General features: G+C 37.7%; 1 protein-coding gene across 1 annotated transcript; it reads right to left on the bottom strand.

Moving 5' to 3' along the window:
• Positions 1-653: 653 nt before the first annotated feature.
• On the bottom strand, positions 654-20,177 carry LOC142338508 (uncharacterized). Its single transcript, XM_075388291.1, has 2 exons — positions 19,938-20,177; positions 654-2,374 (listed from the first exon to the last, which is right to left on the bottom strand). Exons 1-2 carry the CDS (start codon positions 20,150-20,152, stop codon positions 880-882), a joined length of 1,710 nt encoding a protein of 569 aa, XP_075244406.1. The 5' UTR covers positions 20,153-20,177; the 3' UTR covers positions 654-879.
• Between the last annotated feature and the right edge of the window lie 2,510 nt (positions 20,178-22,687).

Raw genomic sequence — 22,687 nt, 5'->3', positions numbered from 1 at the left:
TGCACGACTACAATTTCATTTAAAAAATAACGAGATGAATAGTGAAGGTTGTCTTTAACGATTAATACAAAAACACCTAATTTCTTACCTCACTTTAATGACCTCACTTCCAGGAATTTTAGCAAACAAAAGCATAAAAACAAAGGGCTGAAGCTTCAATATTTTCAATATTATTTAGCAGAAAACATTATAAGTAAAGTTTAATGTTCTCAATTTTGATCTCAAATTTTTTTCAAAATATTAGATAATTTCCGATTTAAAAGAAAGGCATCATCACACCAAGTCACTAATTGTTTTTTCCTTGGTCATCGCCTCATTCTCAAGAAATTCCTAAAAAGTAAGGTAGTTTTTAAATTTGTTCAATCCGATAATGTCTTCCCGAAAAAGAACTGCGTACTAATCTAATTCCCATTTACTGCAATGTATTTTTAACCTCCTTAAAGATATCAGCTAAATATAAATCGTTCTTTTATAGCCATATTACATCAACCACAACAAACCCAGAGATTCAAACTCGCTTTCAATTCATCAAATCAAATCTTATTTAGTAAACAAATAACTCTAATAAGAGTTAATCTATACAGAGAGGGATGACTCAAGATCAAGTCATCATAATTAATGAAAAGCTGATATTCTCGGATTAAAAACAATGATAACATTCAAAATTGTTAAAACAAACGTAGAGAGCGAGAACAAACTAATTACTGTACAAAGAAAAAATATGTACAAAGAATAATCTATAGACAAATTCTTTAAACTAAACAACGATTAGTGTGAAAATCGACTGAGTTGGAACTCATAGAGGAAAATTTGATAAAGACTCAGCTTCTGATAAATTTACACGTAGTGAAGAGACCAATCATTGGCCATTGATAGAGATTATGTGCTTTTGAAAGCCATTTTGCGATAATTGAACAACACGTTGTTCGTAATTTCTGCTTGCAGTGCCTTTTCGTGGAAATCGTTCCTGCGACCCTGCAAAGCCAAATCTTCGGTTTGCTTGGTTATCATTGCAAGTTCTCTTCTTTTTTGGGCTGTTAAATCCTTTTCTTCTTTCAAAATCTGAGCCCTCGTATCTTTAGCGTTGATTTCACTTTCTAGCATTTTCTTCAATTTATGATTTTGAGCATCAATTTTCTTTTTGGTCGACTTATGAAGCTGCTCTTTCTGGACTAAGTCGGTGTGAATTTTCCTCTGCTTTCGCCTTTTCTGCGTCTCATTGAACCTAAAAGCTCGCTCCTCATCTTGCGCTAATTTTATTGCAGTCATTTGTCTCCAGTGTTGCATTTCTTCTTCTTTACGCATCATGCTTCTTCGAACCAAATCGGCTTTAACAGTATCAGCTCGGACTTTGTTACGGATTTCTGCTTCTTTTTTCAGTTGCATTTGCAAATGACGCTCTTTGGCCGAGTCATGCTTTTGCTCAAGATAACTTTTCTTAACATCCATAGAATTCCATATCTGCTCATCAACGGCCTTCTTATTCTGAAGATGTTTCAACTCACGTTCAGCGTTCTCGACAACCCTTTTAAGTTTTTCTGTCTTATCGTGTTCAAACTTAGACATATTAGCCTTTTGACTCCGTTTCTCAAGCTCATTTTGCATGAGAGTCATTGCGTATTCACGCTCACCATCTAAAGCTTTCTTCCTATATTCTTGTTGCTTCTTCCTATCGTGTTCACGCAACTTTTTTTCCTCAATTTCACTTCGCTTTTTAGCCTCGCGGGATCGAATTCTAGCAGCAGCTTCTAAATGTCCCGATTCACCTTCCCCAAAACCAGGCGTAGAAATTGAAGTTGCTTCAACACTTTGAGCATATTTGCTTTTCGTAAACAAGGGTTCCTTGCTTGCCTGTGGTGCGGATAAAGTTCTAGGGTTCTTTTTGCGAGCAAACTCTTCTTTTGCGTCTAAATGAGTTCCTGAAATTTGTGCAAGTTGTTCCCGGTACTTGTTTTTCAGCGCATCTAGAGCGAAAACATCGTTCTCGTATTCCATCCATGGTTTATCATAGTCATTATTATCAGCTTCTGGTGTGGGAATGTCTTCGGCAAAGTGCGCTTTTCTAACGGGACTAGCTTCACGCGACTCAGAATGCTCAATAGTTTGAACTGGCTCAAAACTTGCTCCTTTAATTACCAACTCAGGTTCTGGTACCTCTATATTTGTTTGTTTCAGCCTGAATTCTTTCTCGATCAATGATTCGCGTTCACTTCGGACCAAACGCAGCCTTCGCTGTCGCTCGCGTTCTTCTCTTTCATACATCCCACGCACTACGTTCCGATTGACATTGGGGAATTCGTCATAGAAATCATCCATAGTTTTCCTGAGCAAATCAACTGGCTTGATGGCGTACTTGCTGCAAGCTTCCAGAGATCTAAACAGGTAATACAAATCTTCTAAGTACCAAACTTTTCTTTCCAATTGTAGATACATATTGAGATTTCTCTACGTTAGATAAAGGGTCTCTCGGAGAAAGTGCTAGTAAAATGAAAATTATAAATACAATAATAAGCTCGAACAAAAAAGACGTTCAACGTTGGAGCTAGGTTGCCACAACGGAAGGACCTTCCTTACGCTATTTTGCAAGGAATTTTTTCTCAAAAAAATTTCCGCATAAGTGGTGTTTCCGATCAACTAATTAGAGCAAGGTAAAATTTAACTTTAAATTTCATTTTATGGCATTTTGCTTTGCGCAGGTTTGGCTCCGACGTCAGATCTTCAAAACTCCTTCAAATCTTTTGATGATATCCTGATAAAACATTTAAATTGGATGGGTCACATTACACAGCGTGTTTCAAAAGCTCTACAAAAGTTTCTCTTCTTGGAGAAAAATGCTCCAAATTCAACAAATACGAGGGTCTAAGTAAAATCATTCAAAATTATTCAGAATCAATCTTATTGAACAAACTGTTTGACGCTAGAAAAACATACGGGAGCTTTGAAAAGGGCATTACACGGAAAACCTTTCCGAGATAATGAGTAACATACCGATTGCCGGAAAATAGCCGCCGTTGATTCCCATAACTCTATTGGGATTGAAAGAAAAGAAAATATCAACAAAAATTGATTTTTGTATAAAAACATTTTTAAGTGCGATTTATTTTGATGTCATTTCGTAATTGAACATACTCCTGTCTCTCAGTGAGAGGCTACAGGGTCTAGTATCAATACCAATAAGCATTATAGACAGTAACCAAAACTTATGAAAACAAAGTTCAAGTACCGGGCATCTAAAAATGGGCTTTATGGGTTTATCCCGTTTCTATTTCTGATTTTGATTTTTTTATACTGACTCTCTTCATTTTGAATTAATTTGCTGAGCAGCTGCTGTTTAAAAGGACTTTAAAGCAGAATGACAGAAGAGTGAAACTAGCCTAGAGAAGTCAAAAAGATTTCACGCAAAATGTCGAAAAAGCGGCAAAATTGGTTAAAGCGAAAAAAGTTCGACGAAGTAAAAAACATAGCACGACAAGTCCTGACGCACAATTCAAAGAATTTTCATTGACTAACCAGAAAACTAGACCTAGAATGGGCTAAGAGTGAATCATCTCTAAAAAAATCGATAAAAAAACAAATAAAAACAGAAAATCAATGTCAAAAAGCCGTTAGCGAGAACAAAAAACCACTAGAGAGAAATGTAAAGTTGATTACAACAAACTAGGCCTAGAATAAACTATGAATGGATTGGGATAACCATTTAGAAAAAAATCCGATCCAAAAAATTGAAAGAACTGTAAAAATCAGAGTGAAATTGCCGCATGTGAACAAAAAACCACTACCGAGAAAGCGAAAAATCAGAGTGAAATTGCCGCATGTGAACAAAAAACCACTACCGAGAAAGCGAATTTTTCTTCAAATACCGTTTTCTCACTCTACTTTAAAATTAGAGCAAAAAACTTCACGCCGCAAAACCACTCGCTTTCTCCATTTCCTGTTTCGGCGTGACAAAAATCACCACTCCAATTTGAAAATCATGAAAATGTGTGAACATATCTTAAAAAAAAGTCTGCCCCCAATACAATTCAAATTCTTTGACTTGTAAAATAAAATAGGAGCGCAATATCAAGCAGTTGATCGCAAAAGAGGTTATTATTTGTGTAAATATTGAACAGGATTTAATTATGAGCACTGCTTAAGTTTTCTTTACAATCTTTTATCACGTTATTAACTTAATGGCACGAAGGGTAAATATGTATATATCCAAATATGGAAATATTTCTATTATATTAATGTTAGGGTTAGCACACTTTACTTTTCTTCGAACTGGCATTGTACAATATTATTTCTTTACTACAGTAAAAGTTAGAATATCTTAGAACTATCCATGCCAATCAAAAATCAATGAAATTGAAAAATTTGAATATCAGTGAATTTGTGAAACATAGCCGGCAGATTGCCGGAAAATAGCCGCTTGTGGCCTACCACGAATTGAAACAACTAAAGAAATGAGATTCACAGATCGAACACCAGCTTTTTAAAACACCACTAGACTTTTCGGTTAGATTCGGACTGTCATTTTAATGAGACACATTTGCTCTACAAGGAAAAAGCCCTAATGGACCTTTTCAAAATTTGAAAAACTTGAGATTTAAAAACTCAAGACTCTATAACTCAGGAATTAGGGCATACTAAGATTAGCACTACTTAGATACACACTATTGACCTTTAATTAGTAAATTTTCATAAAATTTAAAGTTCCATAAGCGAGTTCAGAAGTCACGCAATTGACCGAAAATCAGAAATGACCTCGCGAACAAAAAATTAAACTGCAAAGCAGTAGAAGTCACTGAAGTCATTGAAAAATTCAATGCCAAGAAGTCACGGTAAGACGAAACAAAAATCTGTTAAACCAAGCAAAAAAACAGCATGACAAGTCCTGACGTACAATTCAAAGAATTTTCACTGACTAAACAAAAAAACTAGCCCAAGAACGGACTAAGAAAGAATTGAGAAAAACCTTTCTAAAAAATCAGATTAAAAAAACTATAAAAAAAAAACAGAAAATCAATGTCAAAAAGCCGCATGTGAACAAAACACCACTAGCCAGAAATTGAAATTGGGTTCAAACAAAAAACTAGGCCTAAAATGAACTGATTGGATTGGGAAAAACATTTAAGAAAACCGATCCAAAAAATTGAAAAAAACTAAACATCGAACTGAATTTGCCGCGTGTGAACAAAAAACCACTAGCGAGAAACCGAATTTTTGTTCAAACACCGTTTTCTCACTCTACTTTAAAATTAGAGCGAGAAGAAATTCACGCCGCAAAACCACTCGCTTTTTCGCTCCACTTCTTGTTTCGGCACGACCAAAATCACTCCTCCATTTTGTCTTCAACGATCATGAAAATATGGCAACAGATCTTAAAAAAAACATAGCTGGAAGAATTCCGGAAGCAACACGAAGCGTCAAAAATTCACCAAGAAACCAAAACTACAGCTGAAGCCATTAACTTTTGTATTAAACCATTAACTCAATACCTACCCAGGTCTGATCTAAAAATTGGTAAAATTTAGATCACTGTCACCAAGAGAAGCAAAATTTTATACAATTGAAAACGTTTGGTCACATTAGAAAGTCCGAAATAATTAGGATGGTCAAAAAACTGATAGGTTTAAAAACTGACAGGGCTATCAACTGCCCTCAAATAATTCATGATTCTAATCTCAAAAATATCGCGAAAGCAAACGGCAGTTAATAATCTTAGAAACTAATATAAATTTTTCAAAGAATGCTCAAATTTAAGAATCGGAAAACCACTACAATTAGATTTCTAATCACTGCAATTAAGACAAAAAACAGATAACTCTTCCTCGTTGTATACATTCTCCCTGTGGTATATATTCTACACATGATTTCATACTAATTCAAAAAATTAAATTAATCCTAGAAAAGACATACGCAATAGAATAAAATTAAAAGGCAAAAATCCTTTAAAAACAATACCAAGGCCGGAAAAAAATTGCAATGAAAAGTAATGAGTGGACATTTTGGAAAAGGCATTTTAACAAACTCTCAGTACTAGCCTTATGTTGAATGAAACCAAATGCAAACCAAAAAAATAACGAAAATCTAAGCAAAAACTGAAATCATTCAATTTTTTAACAACTGAAAAATTCAATATAGCGAAAATAAATGTAGGTGTCAGGAGAAAACTAGAATGATACAAACTAGAATGTGAAGAATATGAACACAATGTAAGGTACCAAAAGACTAATTCTCGATATTTGAAAGTTAAAAATCAAATTAAAAAATCAAGAAACATAAACCGACTAATGTCGGAAGAATTGCTCTCGAACGACATGCGGGTGGAGAACATTTCATCCCACGGGGATTCGAACCGTTGACCTCCCTCTTCATACCCATATGCAATGCCGACTGTGCTATTTGGCTCTTATTTTTGCTATGCTGCAACCGACTTTATATTAGCAACAAGCTTTACTCCTAAGTGAGAGCAAAAGAGATCACTCAAAAATGAAGAACGAAAGCGTGATGAAGTCAAAGAATGCTCTAGAATAAAAACGCAAAATGGTCAAGCGAAAGATTTGCATTGAAAAAGACCAATACGTTTACAATAATTGCTATGAACTTCGTCCAAAAGCAATTAAAACGAATAATTTCATTGTGCAGCATTCGAGACGTAGAAAAGACGACAAGTCATCACTTTTGACTGTTTTTCATAAACTTAACGCCAAAAGCAGTTCATTTTTATTGAACCGAATTTAAAGTCCCTTATGTTGCACAAAAAGGCTATTTCTAGTAATTAAAACCCAAATTCGAACAAAAAACAGAAAAAATTGGAAAAAACTACCAAAATCGGATTAGCATATGTAAATTTTATAAAAACAAAATTACATCGAGGTAGAAAGAGGCGTTGAGTATATGAATTATCAAAAACAAGTTGCTATATTAACTGATTTTTGACAAAAATACGGCTAAAAGATTGAAAAAAGAGGAAATTAATAGAAAAAGCCAGAAATTATCTAAAAAATCAAGAAATGTGCCCATTTTGAAATTCAAACGCTTTTTTCAGGCTCAGCAAAGCACTGTGCTATCAATTTCCGAGCTTTAGATTTCAATAAAGCATCGAATAAAAATTCAAGCAAAAAAAATAGGCCACTTACACGAAAAAACGGTTGTGCCATTCAGTCAAAAACTACTTTTCAAAGTCAAAAAATCATTCACTAAATGCAGCGCATGATCAAAAACGTCTCCCGATCCGAACAAATTAGTTCACACATCAATTTTACTCGTTTTCACATTAAGGTCAAAACATCGTCTGAACGAATAGTACTTCCGGTAAAAAAAAACAGCCGGTAGAATACCGGAAACAACTCGAACCGTCGTGCATTAAATCTCTAACCTAAACTTACCGAAATCAGAACATCAAAATAGACAAGCAAAGAAAACAGAAGTAGCCCAACAAACCACATTAAAGTGTTTTAAAAATGCCGACAATTTTTTAGGTACGGGGGAGCTAGGTGGGTTGGGTGGGTAGATAGGTTGGGGAGGTGGGTAGTGCTGGGGTAGGTGGGGGGTAGTTAGGTGAAGGGAGGGGGTAGTTTGGGGGTAGGTGGGGGGGGGGGGTAAGTTGGGGGGGGGGTAAGTTGGGGCGGGGGTAGGTAGGTGGGGGGGGGGGGGGGTAGGTAGGTGGGTAGATAGGTTGGGGAGGTGGGTAGTGCTGGGGTAGTTGCGGGGGGGGGGGGGGTAGGTGGGGGTAGTAAGGTGAAGGGAGGGGGTAGTTTGGGGGGTAGGGGTAGGTGAGGGTAAGTTGGGCGGGGGGGGTACGTAGGTGGTGAGGGGGGTAGGTAGGTAGGTGGGTAGATAGGTTGGGGAGGTGGGTAGTGTTGGTGCGGGGGGATGTGATGGGAGGGGGTAGTTGGGGGAGGTAGGTAGGTGTTGGGGGGGGGGGGGGGTAGATAGGTGGTTGGGGGGGGGAGGGGGGTTGTGCGGTGTAGTTTAGATAATTAGGGGTGACTTATATAGGAACAAAAAATCTCAAAACGACCTCTTCATATTGAACATTACCAGCAGTTCCCAATTACTATACATTCAAACGTACAAACGAAGCTACTGTTAAAGTCCAATGTTAGAAAACAGAAGTCATCAATCAAAAACGGAGATAAATGCTCGAACAGAAAGAAGTCAAAATTCAAGTCATGAACAAACTTGCTTTCTGCTAAAAAAAAACCTGTAGAATCTCAATACTTCTCTTCGAGTCGTAAAAACCTTAAGAAAACCAATACTCCTCTTCGAGACAGCGCCCCAATACAATTCAAATTCTTCGAATTGTAAAAAATTAGGAGCGCTATAATAGCCGCCTGGAATTGCTGACGCGGCTATTATAAAATTAACGAACAATAGGCACAACAATTCTCTTAAATTTGTTTTAGCAGACCAAATTTGCTTTTTAGATTTTTAGGATTATTCCACATCTTAAAAACGTCAATCAGTTACGTAAATATGGCATTCTCAAAATACGACCACATTTTAAGATCCGCCATGTCAAAAAACTACAACGTTGAAAAAGACAGTACCAATCTTTTAAAGGCGTGTTCACCTAGAAGTATATAGTATCTGCTGCTTACAGAGTATCGGTCACTGGTGAAGCAAAAAGGTAGCAAACTTTTTCCTATGAGAACACTATTTGCAGTGAACGTCTGAAGACCCAGTTTTCTGAGGCCTGATCGACAGCGTCACCTCACGATTTCGTGTATATAGTATAGGTTCCTCCCGTTTCCACAAAAATACTAGATTTGCAGCTAACAGTGGAGGTATTTGCTTTGAAATGTTCCAGAACATCCGAACACTGCTTGAGCTCAACTATTAAAACCTTGCGAAATTTAACAACTGAAGATGATTGATCCAGCCCTTTAATAAACCACTGACTTTTTGGGTTAGATTCGGACTGCCATTTTTATGAGACACATACGCTCTATTGGAAAACAATTACGAATTATACGAATTAGGGCATATACGTTTGTCACTACTTATATGCACACTATTGATCTTTAACTCGTATATGTTCATAAAATTTAAAGTTCATTAAGTGAGTTCAGAGGTAATTTTTTAAGTGAGGTAAGTCACGCAACTGCCCTAAAAGCAGAAATGACGCGTACACAAAGTTTAACTGCAAAGCAGTAGAAGTCACTTAAATTGAAAAGTCAACTCCAAGAAGTCGGGTCGTAAGAATCATCGATGGAGACGACGAATTAAAAAACATAGCAGGACAAGTCCTGACGTACCATTCAAAGAATTTTCATTGAATAAACAGAAAAACTAGACCAAGAAAGGACTATGAGTGAATTGAGAAAACCATTTTAAAAAAAAATCAGATCAAATAATAAGAAAAAAACAGAAAATCAATGTCAAAATGCCTCATGTGATCAAAAAAACCACTAGCGAGAAATGAAAATTCAATTCAAACAAAAAACTAGGCCTAGAAAGAGCTGTGAATGGATTGGGAAAACCATTAAGAAAAAAAATCCGATCCAAAAAATCGAAAAAACAGTAAAAATCAGAGTAAAATTGCCGCATGTGAACAAAAAACCACTAGCGAGAAAGCGAATTTTTGTTCAAACACCGTTTTCTCAATCTACTTAAAAATTCACGCCGCAAAACCACTCGCTTTATCGCTCTATTGCGCTTATTGCTCTATCGCGCCGTCATTACAGCTCCTGAAGTAAGTCGCCGAAGAAAATGCTGGTCGCTTGTTACTGGTTTTGAAGCCATAGACGTGAGGATGGAGTCTCGTGACAGGCGAGTAATTGATTCTTTTGGAATTGGTATGAAGATTGGTGTCATTGCAAAAGAGGTCCAATTTCATGGTCACGCTCGTCTTGTACGGTTATTAAAATTAGAGATTATCGAGCAGCCGTCAAGAAATGTACAGAAACCGGCGGGTTGGATTTTCAAGACTATTATGCAGAGTCTCCCGTTACAACGCATAGGGAAAAGGACCGGGAACCTCCCGACTTCATCTGCAAGTATATCTGCAAGTTCATCTGAGTGGATGACAACATTGTCGGAGTTGACCGATGAGGAGTATGAGTCATGGCCCCAGACTGTCTTGGAGTATTTGGATGTTTCCGTTCCCCGTCGGAAGTGACAGATCTGCCTTTGCAATGGTGAGTTGTAATAAGTTTCTAATTAGCATATTTTGTCCCCTAGTGTGTAGTCGATTCATAAGCTAATATTTTGTTTTGGGGGCTTTAAATTCAGAAAAGGACACCAGATTCTTATAAACAAGGGTGGTGGGTACACTCTTGCGAAGTATGGGGTTATTCTGACCAGTGGTTAAGATTGGCGATCACTTTAACTTTTTGGTGACAATTGGCATTCTAGTAGTTCGCGGGCAATTGTAAGTGATAACTTCACGTATAATTGTTGTTGTGTTCGTATTATAGGCTATATCATTCACGCATGCGCTTGTTTTGAAAGTGGGCTATTAATTTTTGATCATCAGCAAAAGGAAAGCTTTGATGACTTTGACGACTTGGCCCAAAATTGAGGGCATTTTTAGGTGTCCCATTTAAGTTAATTCAAGTATGCAGTACTTTTATCCAATCGGCCTCAGGTTCATTCCAAGTGCACCTGGACCCTTGTTTGTATCCCTGGGGGTCCAGAAAAATGTTTCCAGGCATCTGAAGGCCTTTATTGGTGCTCTAACTTAGCCATTTTTGGAGGGTAACCTGTGTGGTATCAATTTTGGATTATTTTCTGAAAAAATTCATTTTTCTCCGATATTACGTAAACTACTCTCTTTTTCGATTCCTCAGCGTCATTGGCGATATATGAAGAGGCGACGAATGTACTTTGTGTCATCTAAAGTTGAATTTTGCTGGGGACATTGGAGATAAACCGAGTGCACGTTCTATATTTTTCAGTTAATTTCCAATTTTTGCCGCTGCTTTTGGGCGCTTTAAGACTTCAAAATGCGGATCAAATGGTGAACTGGCCACTGAATATTGACAGTTGGTGGCCGTGTTATAGTTGTATAAGTGGAATTTTACGGGAATATCCAAAAATACTTCAATAATCTGTCGTAAAACACTTTTTCCTGAAAGTTGATCGAGGCCACATCCGAGTTTTGGTAAATTTATTGAGCGTATGTTGTGCTTCAATATAACAAATCGCAGTATGTAAAGGGCAACTGAGAGGTTGTAATAAGTAGGTTTATCATAGTAGTTCTCTTTCGTGACCAGGTTGAAGATATATCGATTTAAATTCGTATCATAAAATGAGATAACGGAACCTATTGGTGGTTTTTGCGCGAATTCTTGACTTTGCAGCAATTCGGGGTAGTAATTGACAATTTGCCGAGCGAGGCCTTTACTCATCTTCATATCGCTTGATATGCAATGTGCAAAAGAGCTTCTGGAGTTAAGAATATCACCTTTATGATAGAAGAATTTGGCTCTTGTTTTTCGAATTTCAATTACATTTATGTTTGAAGTAGTTTGTTTGCTCCTTGACTGGCTTCGGGTTACCCATCTGTTAACATCTGATTAACCTCTTTGGTATCTCTCAAAGCTAGATTGGACTGGGTCTAGTTTCGTTTCTCTAGTTGGAGTTTGGTCCCTTCTTGATCTGCGCGATGATTCTGCAATTATTCGTTGTTTTTGTTAGGATAGATGGCTGTGTGGGAGATTCGGGCAGTCGTGGCGTTTGTGAACGTGAACCGTAGCGTGCTACAGGTTCCCATGATTCAAATTTTCTAACTCCTCGCATTTTGGCAAAGTTAACTCTGTTGTGGTTGCTTCGAGTACATGGTCCCGGTTGTTGTTCTGTATCTTCTTCGTCGTTTGCTCTAATTCTCTCGCTCTCAGCGGCTCCAGGGGGGCTTTCAGGATACTGAAATCCTTCCGGTGTTGCATTAACTTCGGGCTATCTGAAAGGCTGGCTCGGGGTGAATTTTCTTGTGAATTTCTTGGTGAATTCATTGGAGAAGGTGTTCTGATATCCGCTGGCGATATCACTGGTATTGGCGGTATTACCGGCACTATCGGAGGTACTGGTGCTGCCAATGGCATTGCAGGGGCTCCATTTAGAGGAACAGTTACGCCAAGGCGTATTTATGAAGGTTGAACTGTTGCAGTCTTTGAAAATGCGGTACTTTGCTCCTCTTCTAATAAATTTGGGATATACTCATCAAATAATTCTGGCTCATTGCGAGTTGTTCTTCTCGAAGGATCCGCTTCAAACTTTGCAGGATCAATTTCCTGTATGTCTTCTGGTGGCTCTGTCAGTTTGATAGGTCTTAGTCTGATCCGATGAACACATTGAGTGTAATTTGTTCCTGTTTTTCTAATAATATAATTTTAATTTGTCAAGACTTTTTCGACTCTATAAAGTGGTAGCCATGTTTGTACTGCTTTCTGGGTAAAATCGTTTTGCCTTGTTAAACGAGGGTTTAGTAAAAAACAATGTGAATGTAATTTGAGTGGCTGTGCTTCAGCTTTTTGATCGTAATAACTTCTGTATCGCTGGTAAGGATCTAAGTCTTTGTTTATTTTCGCCAAATTTTTGAAGCATTGCGTCTTGTAGCTGCGAAACGTAATCTGAATTGACTTCAACTGCTTGCACTGCTCGTGTGGAAAAACGGAGATCAAGTGGTTTAACAGGTTCACGTCCATGAAATAGAGTTGTCGGGCAACAATTAATTGAAGAATGGTACGATGTATTGTGTATAAAGGTTGCAAGCGGTACATACTTGTGCCAATCATTCCACTGTTCATTGGAATTTAGTTTTATGGTCCGTTTAAGTGCTGCGTGTGAGCGTTCCACTACTCCAATTGTTTGTGGGTGTTTCAGCGTAGCATCTTTGAGTTTTACTCCGAGTAACTTCGTTAATTCGGCCATTAGTTTTGAGGTGAAATTTGTTCCTAAATCACTCAGTAATGTACTAGGCAAGTAGCTATGCTGGAAGAAAATCTTCACAAGCTCTCTGACAACTGTGTCGCCACTACCATTTGTCAGTGGTACTGCAAACAAGTACTTTGTAAACACGTCAATTCCACTGAGAACAAATTTGTAAATTGGGCCTTTTTGTTCAACTAGGTCGATTTGCATCATTTCTCCGGGGAATGACTGCAGTGAAGTTACAGGCTGTAATGGTGGTTGCAGTTGCTTGTTCGTTGTTTGCTTGAGCTGTAGGCATGTGGTGCAGTTTTTGATGAAATCGATGAAATGTTCAGTAAAACCAGGATAGTAAAATCGTTTTCGGAATTCTTGAATTGTGCGAAGTATTCCCAAATGTCCTCCTGTTGGTGAGTTGTGTAGTCTATAGATTACTTCTTTCCAGAGGAGCTTTGGCAGGCAGTATTGCTTGAAAATTATTTTGCCTTTATCGTCAAAGAATTGTCTGTATAATGTGTTGTTTTCAATTTCCAAACGGTCAAACTGTTTCGCGTTTTTCTTCAATCGTCGGGATGCATACCTCAAGTTGCTGCTTAAGCCGTTGCGTTTCCACTCAATTGCCTGCATAATCGCCTTGTCTTTTGCCTGCTCACTCGCCAAATCTAACATTTCTTCTCTATCCGTCAAATCGTTCAAAAGATCAGCTTGGTTCGCACATTGTATTGCGTTAACTTCCGCACGCTTCAACTGAAAGAGACTATTTATTTCATCTCCATTCTCTCGTTTTCGTTCAATATACGCGTCGTAAAGTCCGAGTTCCAGTAGTTGTGAGACGATGGTAACTTCTTCTATCTCTGATTCAGGGACAGTGTTCAGTTGGTCGATATTCGAAATGGAAACATCAGGTGATTTTGCTTGATTCCACATATATTTCACGGACTGGTACTTTGTCTGTTAATTTGAGGGACAGGCTCGCTCCTTTATCCGTCTGTACGCGTGAGAGAAAATCGGCTGCATAGTTAGCTTTACCAGGAATATGGGCAATAACTATGTTAAACGAAAGAACCCGGTCCAGGAAGTTCCATAGTGATGGAGGAATGGTTTTTGACTGAAAGAAATGCGTTAAACTTCGATTATCCGTGAGTACAATTACTGGATGACTGGACGCCCAGATGTAGTGGGAAACCTGGTCTAATGCAAAATGAAGTGCTAAGAATTCTTTGTAATAAGTCGAGAACTTCAGCTGTGCTGTCGTGAAAAGTTGTGATCCAAAAGATACTGGAGCATAGACTTTCTTTTTCTTTAACTGTTTTCCTGTCACATAGTCTTCAACCATAAGCACAAATCCGGCTCCGTAGTAGCTTGCATTGCAGAGAAGGACATATTGTAGGGCAGGTTTAGGTAATCTGAGCGTCATCTGTTGCTTCAAGTAAATCTTGTTTCACAGTTTCTAATGCATTGTAATGTGTTTCTGTTGCTTCAAAATCTGCTCCTTTGCGTAACAATTGATAAAACGATATAAGCTTTTCGCCTAAATTTGGAATAAAAATTCTGAAGAACTGGGCGAAGCCTTTTGACCTGCTTAGTTGTTCTTGGCATTGTAATCTTTTTCAAAAACTTTTTTATTTTCTCTGCTTGTGGGGATATTCCCTCAATTGTAATTGTACTGCCCAGAAATTTGATTGACTGTGAGGCTAATTCTCATTTTTCTGGTGACAATTTCAGTCCAGATCTCCGGATGCAATCGAAAATTTTCCTTAGACTAGGAAGTAGCTGACTAAATTCTGTTACTACACTCCCAATATAGTCCATGAATTGTGTGCATATACCGGCTGTTAAACAAAGGTCTAGATAATGGCGAATGAATGAGCTAAAACCGGTGACTGATTTGCTAAGTCTTTGAGCTAAACATTTGTACGCGTAAGTTCTTGATGAGAAATTGAAAGCTAAGAGTTGTACAGAGGTGTCGTCCGCCATCTGTACGCAATGATAAGCTTGTGAGCAGTCAAGTTTTGTGAACAATGATTTTCCTGCAAAATGACTGGTTGCATCGGCCATGTTTGAGATTGGAAAGTTTGTGCTGTGGTAGTCATTTTTAAGTAGGTGGTTGACTCTTCTCAGATTAATTAAAATTCGCAGTTTGCCTGACTCTTTTCTATGAGCAAATAATGGACTACTGTATTTAGACTGTGACAAAGTTGTTATAAGTCCATAGTAGTGCATTAATGCTAATTCAATATGCAGTTCGTCGCGTAGATGGATTGGGGTTGGTGGTCCTTGTACGTATACGGGTAAGTCATGCTCTGGAGTTAGCTTTATTTTCAGTTCCGTATTGTATCCAACGTCAAATCTATGTTTGGCGAAAATGTCACAATATTCAATTAATAAGTGCTCGCATTCTTCTATTTGCTTTTGCTTTAATGGCGAATTTTCCCGGTTGAATTTATTGAGAAAGAATTTACGGTCTTCATTACTTCGTGGATCAACCTGCTACAATTTTTGGAAATTTAATAATTGGTCGCAAATTTCTTGTTGTAACAACGGCGAACTACTTGGGTCCTTGCAAGTTTCTGGTGTCGAAAACCATAGTTTACTATATTCCGGTGGAGGTCTCCTAGTTTGGCCTGGTTTGTGTTGAGTGAAATCTTGGATAAGTTGGTTCAATTCCGCAAAATAATTATCTTCGTTTCTTGATTTTGCTAACGTTATCAGTTGTGGGTCAATTTATATCAATTGGTCGGCTTGCTCGGGCGAGAGGATTGAGAATCTGCCCACCTCTGTTCGACTATTGATTGTGATAGGGTGTTCAGTTACTTTTAGGGCAGAAACGTACAGTGTATTGTTCTTTCCTACAGTACTTAGCGAAGAAGTTAGTGCAATTTCTGTTTCTTTTTCAAGAATTTCATTGGGAGTGATTACTCCACTTTTGTTGTCAAACTGATCGGTTTTCTCTGATAGATAGCATTCCAGGAAGATTTGCTCGTTGGGATGTATTGTGTGCTTCTTGCTTGTTAAATGGGAAATTTCTTATGTCTTACTGATCGTCGTTTTTCGTTTACAGGCTTGATTTCATTATTTTGGAACTGTCAGATCGGCGAATTGAATAAGGGCTTGTTTTGGGCTAATTGAAATATCATGCTTGACAAAGAAGGGGTTGCCAAGGATGACCGAGTTTGTTGAGGAAAGGACGAGGAAGTCTTCAACAAACTCTGTGAGCGAGTTTAAATTTAATTTCAGCCTGTTTCTCTATTCTGACTTTAGTTGTCCTCCAGCCATTTTGACTGAAGTACAATCTGGTTGTTTCAATTTGACTGCGTTCTTGTCAGTTTCGGTAATCTCTTGAAGTAATCTGTTGCTTATGACGTTTGCACAAGCGCCAGTGTCAATTAGTGCTCGACGGCTTATTCCGTTGTTAAATTTAATTTTGACATAGGGGAGAAGGGATGATCTCATATTTGGGTTTATATTGTAGAGATTAAATAGTTTGCTAGGCTGCTCTATAGATCTGGAAGATTCTTTGCGACTTTGGGCGTTAAGGGTGGCTTTATTAGTTTTTTGATTGGCGATTAAATGGAAATGAGGTTCCTCTTATTAGTTCTACCTCTCTGAGAACATTGACTTGATCGGTGATTTGGATAACCACATGTATAACAGAATGTACCACTAGATCTAGTCACGGGCATATATGGGCTGGTAGGCATGCGAAATTGTGGCTGAGGTGTGAAATCTCGAGGATAATACACTTGAGCATTAGTGTTTGAGAATCGGAGTCTCAGATTTCTATTAAGGAAGATTCGACCTCTAAGATTATTTCTTCTGTAATAGTTTTGATACATTTGACTTGCATAGTTATTTATGGGCGTGTAGGGCACCGCGGGGAATTGCCCCTGCCTATTAAATGATTGCTGGGGAGAGAGTTACGTCTCTCTGTGTTGTTGTTTCTATCTGTGCCGCCGTGATGCGGTCGTCAATTGTTTGAAGCTTTTTGTCTAGTGAATCTTGCGTCTGGTTCAATTTAGAGAGCGCATTTATCAAGTTTTTGGACACAGTGTTATTAATTTCATTGAACACATCTTCCGGATAGTCATCTTTTCTGCACATGTCTCTAATTGTCATCTGTTGTCGAGCAGTGGTGCATAGATCGGTAACGAGCGTGACTGGTGGTTGTTCCATCAATTTTGATCTCAGCCATCCCGGCATGGCTTTTATGAAGATTCATTTCACTTGTTCGTTCTTGTTGTCCTCCGCTGCTTGCAGTCTAGCAGCTCGTTAAGCTGTTTCTCTATCGAAGCGTGCGTGCTCTGCTCTATCCCCTGCTCCTCCATCTCCTGGAAGCGCTAACGCTGCAACTGCTGGTAGATTTGGCGTTGGATAGGCGCGCTGAGCCTTTGTTTGTAAGTTCACTAGAAAATTTTCGGTGCTGTCTGTTTTTGGGTCAAATCGCAGTTGTTCTAATTTAAGAACGTGTACCTCTTGAAGATCTTGATTCGCGAAATGGTCCCTGAGTGCTGTGAGGCTTAATTCAAGATCGTTTCTGATTGCTTCGGGCAACGTTTGAAAATACCGTAAAGCGGCGTCTCGGAGGTGGAGTTGCAGAAAAGTTGATTGTTGGTTAGCAGGGATTACTGCGACACCGATGAAACCTCGGGAAAAGGTGTTCGAATTGGCGGAAACTTTGGTTTTCGGCTCCGCTATAGGGCTCTACTGTTATTTGGGCGTTTGCGGCCATCTTAGTTTCCTATAATTTTAAAACTGCACTGAATGAAATTAAAAATGATGATCAGGATGGGCTGGGATTGCAATTATTCAGAAATTACGATGAGGGGAGATTCAAAATCATCTAAATCAATGTCATAGCCATGGGTCATGAGACGTCTAACTTTATAAAATTCACGTGCTTTTTGTCGCAAAGTCTTGGGGATAAATATTAGTAAGGCGCGTTTGTCAATAGAATTTTGAGTTAAAAGCACAATTTGTTTTGTTTTGTCAGATACAAAGGCACTAATAACTGTTGAGATAATAAGGTTATTAGTTTGGGGGCTAATGAATTGTATGTAGTTACAGTCTACATATTCCACAAAATGATTTGAATAGCGGCAGTTATTAACAGGGAGTATTTGGGTATTATATAAACCGTGGGAAGGCATTTTGATTTAGCACCAAAATTTATATGTTCTAACTTACAGTTTCCAAATTGACTCGATTTTGTTACCAATAGGGGGTTTCACTCTCTCATTCAGTGTGTATGTGTCTCAGTGTGATGTCACTGTCATTGGGCGTCACCTTCTTTTAGACTCCAATCTTTGTTGCATTGACAATCGATAATTGGAAAGAAAAGCTAATGGCGCTGTCTGTCATGAAGAGGTAAATGAAGAGTGCTGTGATCAGATAATAAGCAATGATGAAGAAGATAAAGAATGCTGCAGTAAAATATAAACAAAGTTTGTTGAGAGACATCGATAATGGGTGAATTATAAAGTACTAACTTTAATTAGAATCTCCGCTTTCAAATATTAATTGAGTTTTCAGGCTTTCTAAGTCGAGATGCTTTTCCCTTTTTATGTGTTTAATTACTGATTTAAATTCATACTGGTTGCCGAATGATATTATTGCAATGAGCCTGTCTCTATAGTCTTCTGTAAGTCCAACAATAAAAATAATGTATAATTTAACTTCAGGAAAGATAGAGTACGTTTCTGCGGAGGTATTTCCGATGTTGGGGCTTCCGTAGGAAAAGAGTGTTAAATCAAATTTGTGCAGTTGTCTAACTTCATCTGAATCGTGCAAATAAGTTAGTAATGTTTTGAATAATAATGGCATTAGAAAAAAGAAACATTTAAAAGATAAACAATTTTTGTTTTTTGAAGGAACTAATTGGGAAAGCTGTCTACACTCCTGTCACCATGTAATATACCTTTGTCCAGCTATATTATTTGTTGAATTTGTTGAAGTAATGTTTCTCGCTAGTTTAATTAACTACTTAGTAGCATGGCTTTTATTGCTTAAATTATTCTTTTCGCATGATTAATTGTTCAGGGCTTGAGCGATTTCAATATTGCTTCGGAGCAGGGCCGACAGCTATAAGTTTTGTCACTAGAGAAAAGATTCAAATCTAAGACTGAATTCCTTGTCTGCTGATTTTCAACTTGACAATCTTGGTTGTGTTGCTTAGAGTTAATACTTTTTAGAACCAAGGGCCGTATTTACATTTGAGTAATCACTTATACAAATACATCAAGATTAACTCAGAATAAATAGAACTTCTGGCGCGTGCTGACACGTGCCGGGCAAATAAGATGAACATAGTAAAGTGTACATTGTAAATATAAATACAGGTTAGCATTGTCACAAATTCCTCTATTATGGGTAAATCAAATAACAAGAGATAGTTAAATGGTTTTAGAACAAATATACTTGAGAAAGTTTACAGGATATTAATAAATTAAATATACATTTTCTCATCTTAATAACGCAGAAAAATGAAGTCTATATATGGCCTTGAGATTATAGCAAATATAGCATTAAATAAGGCGAACTGTAAAAATGGGGAAAAGGTATATCAATTACCATATAAAACGTACTTTAGGACGTTACACTGAGTGAGCTGGGAGTTAATTAAGAAAAAACTCCATTGCGATTCAAAGGGACAATACAACCTGTTCTTCATAGTGTTAGTGATATCCTTAGAGGAATCCTTAGTGTATTATCTTGACGCCACGTTAAAAATGCTCTCTGATTTCAAATTCGTTAGATCGATGTCCCATATTTTTAACTTGAGTTTTCGCAATTTATGCGATGACACAGTCTGTATGATGCCTCGATAATTTTAATTTCTAGTTGTCTGTTCTCAGATAACACACACCGCCTTCTTGCGGTCTCAATTAGCTTGTAGGATTCGAGGCTAAATATCAATTCCTTAGTTGAACTATTTATACCAAAATCAAAACTAAAATTTGGCGAGGACTAAAATGTGAAATACCTTATGAAATTAATACTGAACGTCATCAATCGTTCATTTCCGTAGCTTTGCCCTATCAGTAGAACGATTAAATTTAGGTTATTTTACTATTGTCACTAACCTAGGACTTGTGAGAACATAACGGCTATCCTGAGCCCAGGGTTCCTCAAAACTGTCTAGTGTGATAACAGGCAACTCTTCGGGTTCTACTGATATCTCGTTTGGCTTATCATCGGAAATTCGTTCATCGTCCTCCGCTTCAACATCTTCAACTGCAGCTTCAAAAGCCAGGTCAAAACGGGAATTCACTGGTTCTTGCAGCGGATTTTCAGCCATATTATATACAAATAAGTCTGCAACATAAGTTAAAAGATTGCAGAAAAAGCGACATATTAATTAGCTCGGGAATTTAATTCATTAAGAAACTCGCCACCATTACCTCAGGTCAGACATTTTTCGCACACTACAGAAAGTGAACAGAAAGTGAACAAACCTAGAACTATCGTATTAAGCATATGTATTAACTACTCATTGGTAAAGTTAATGGAATTTTTAGCTCCACATGACCTGCAATGTTTTTCTGACAAAAACACTGAATTAAGAAATTCTCCTCCCTAACACTGCCTAAATATTGTCTGATCCGGGGCCCTCTCAGCACTAAGTCTTCATGTAAAAGAAACCAATTTGTCAAATTAAAATTACTTCCGCTAAATAAAACAAACGTTTTCGAACTTTACGTTCATCGTCAGGTTAAAACTGTTTCACAAATTGTTGAAGGATAAAATGAATATGTATTTACATTTGTCTGAGACCACAATTAAAACAATTCTAGGAACTATTCTAAAAAAAAATCAGTCGAAAATTTTTCCTATATACCATCTTTAAGAATATGTACGAAAGTTTTAAATTGACAATCCTTCTTTTAAATCTTGATCAAATCTGTCAATTCAACAAGCCGAAGCCAAGGAAGGGGCAAGTTGAGTTTTCTATGTCATTTTAGCTAGAGCAACATGGAACAATTACAGATTGAAGAATGGTGCATATTCTGGCGGCAAGTTCGCTTTTCCATGCATTAGGGAACAATACACCGCCTGTTCCGGGCCACCAGCAATTGGGAAGCGTTCCATGAAGCATTGACAAAAAATGAAGAAATTTGGGAACGTAATCAATATCCTAGGCCATGTGTAGGGAATATCGTCAAGGATACAATTAAGCAGCTGCGAATGAAAGAACAAAGAAAAGGACATAGATATTACGCGGGTGTAGCCGTAAAACAACAGGAAAAAACTGAGAAAATAACAATTTGTATTACAGTACAGAGGCAACATCTTCAATGAATTTGTAAAGTTGAACAAAATTCATCCTGTACAGACTATTTTCACAACTCGGAAACTTAAGCGCTGTTTACCTAGCCTCAAGTCTAGCTTTGATAAGGATCTCAAATCCAACGTGGTTCATGAACTCACTTGTAATGGATGCAAATCCATCTATGTAGGGCAGACATGCCGACATATTACCACAAGGGTTGCAGAGCATGCCATGGCGGACTCACCGATGGGAGTACATGCTATCGAGTGCAACGGTTATAAAACAGCTTTTCAGTGGAAGATATTAGACCAATGCAGCAAACAATCTAAGTTAATGACACTAGAGGCGCTCTATATAAGAACATTGAAACCACCCATCAACACGCGCGACGAATACCGAACACGAGAATTGACACTGAAAGCTTAGTTTGGAGATGAAATCCAACTTGAAAGACACGATAAGAAACAAAAATTTCAACTTTACAATTGAACAAAACCAAAGTATGTTTAAAGCAATATATGTAGGTTTTTTAATAAAAAACATGTCGATATTATTGCAGCCGCCCGTGCGCAATAAACATTATCTTGAGTAATTGAGCGTGGTACTTGTTCAGAATACAAGGATTGAAGTTTAATTAATAAGTAGATAAATGCAGAAGAGAATGGTTCCAAATAAATGAAGATCTAATAGAGTGATTAGTTCTGAAGGTAGATTTGGTGTTCAATGAATAAGTTTTATCCTCAGTTTTGTCCGTACCCAATATCGGCTCTATCACCGTGGTAAATTAACCAAGTAAATATTGATATGTCACAATTGTTAATATTGCTCGAAGCCCGAGCTTTGTCTATTTCAATTTGTCGACCCCTATCAAGATTGTGTCAGTCATTAATCAGGTAAAAAATTAAAATTTAAACTAAATCCTTGACCTTGAAACCCAAGGTTTTTTAGTACACCTTTTTTAAATACGTGTGACATTCACACTTCCCCTTCTCAATAAGAATAGAGTGTGCCACTCACTCACATAAAACTCAAACAAATTTCACAACTCTTGATGCATGAACGTTTTAAACTACGAAAAATTTGTATTTTTCATATAAAAAGTTTAGTTATCAGTTTTCGTCATTCATGACTTTCTCTGCCTTGTCCAGCCCGAAATTGTTGTACGCTTCTCGCGCCCCATCGTTCATCAATATTTGGTATGCTCAATTAATGGTCTTGAAAAACTCCTCATCTCCACTAGCATCAGGGTGCGTCAACAAGCTCATTTTGTGGTAGTGTTTTTTGATCTGATCTTTTGAAGAACATTTTACCAACAAAATCTCGTACAATGTCGCAGGCCGATTCAATACATTTTTATTCCGCATCTCGAAGAAACACTTTTCTGTGGCCTTCATTTTGGCTTTCTCGTTCTTCAAAAAATGCTTTTGTCTATCGATTAAGGCGTCTTTCCTTCGGCACTCACTCGACAAGTACTGGTTATAGTTTTTCAACTGCCGAAGCTCTGACCCCAATTGGTCATTCTCTGTCTCCATTTTCTCCATGGTTTCGCTTTTTTTTATCAGC

Source organism: Convolutriloba macropyga, chromosome 4, assembly GCF_964194025.1.
Source record: "Convolutriloba macropyga chromosome 4, txConMacr16.3, whole genome shotgun sequence".
NCBI lineage: Eukaryota > Metazoa > Xenacoelomorpha > Acoela > Convolutidae > Convolutriloba > Convolutriloba macropyga.
The sequence above is the reverse complement of the archived record's forward strand: the minus strand, read 5'-3'. Positions and strand labels throughout refer to the sequence as shown.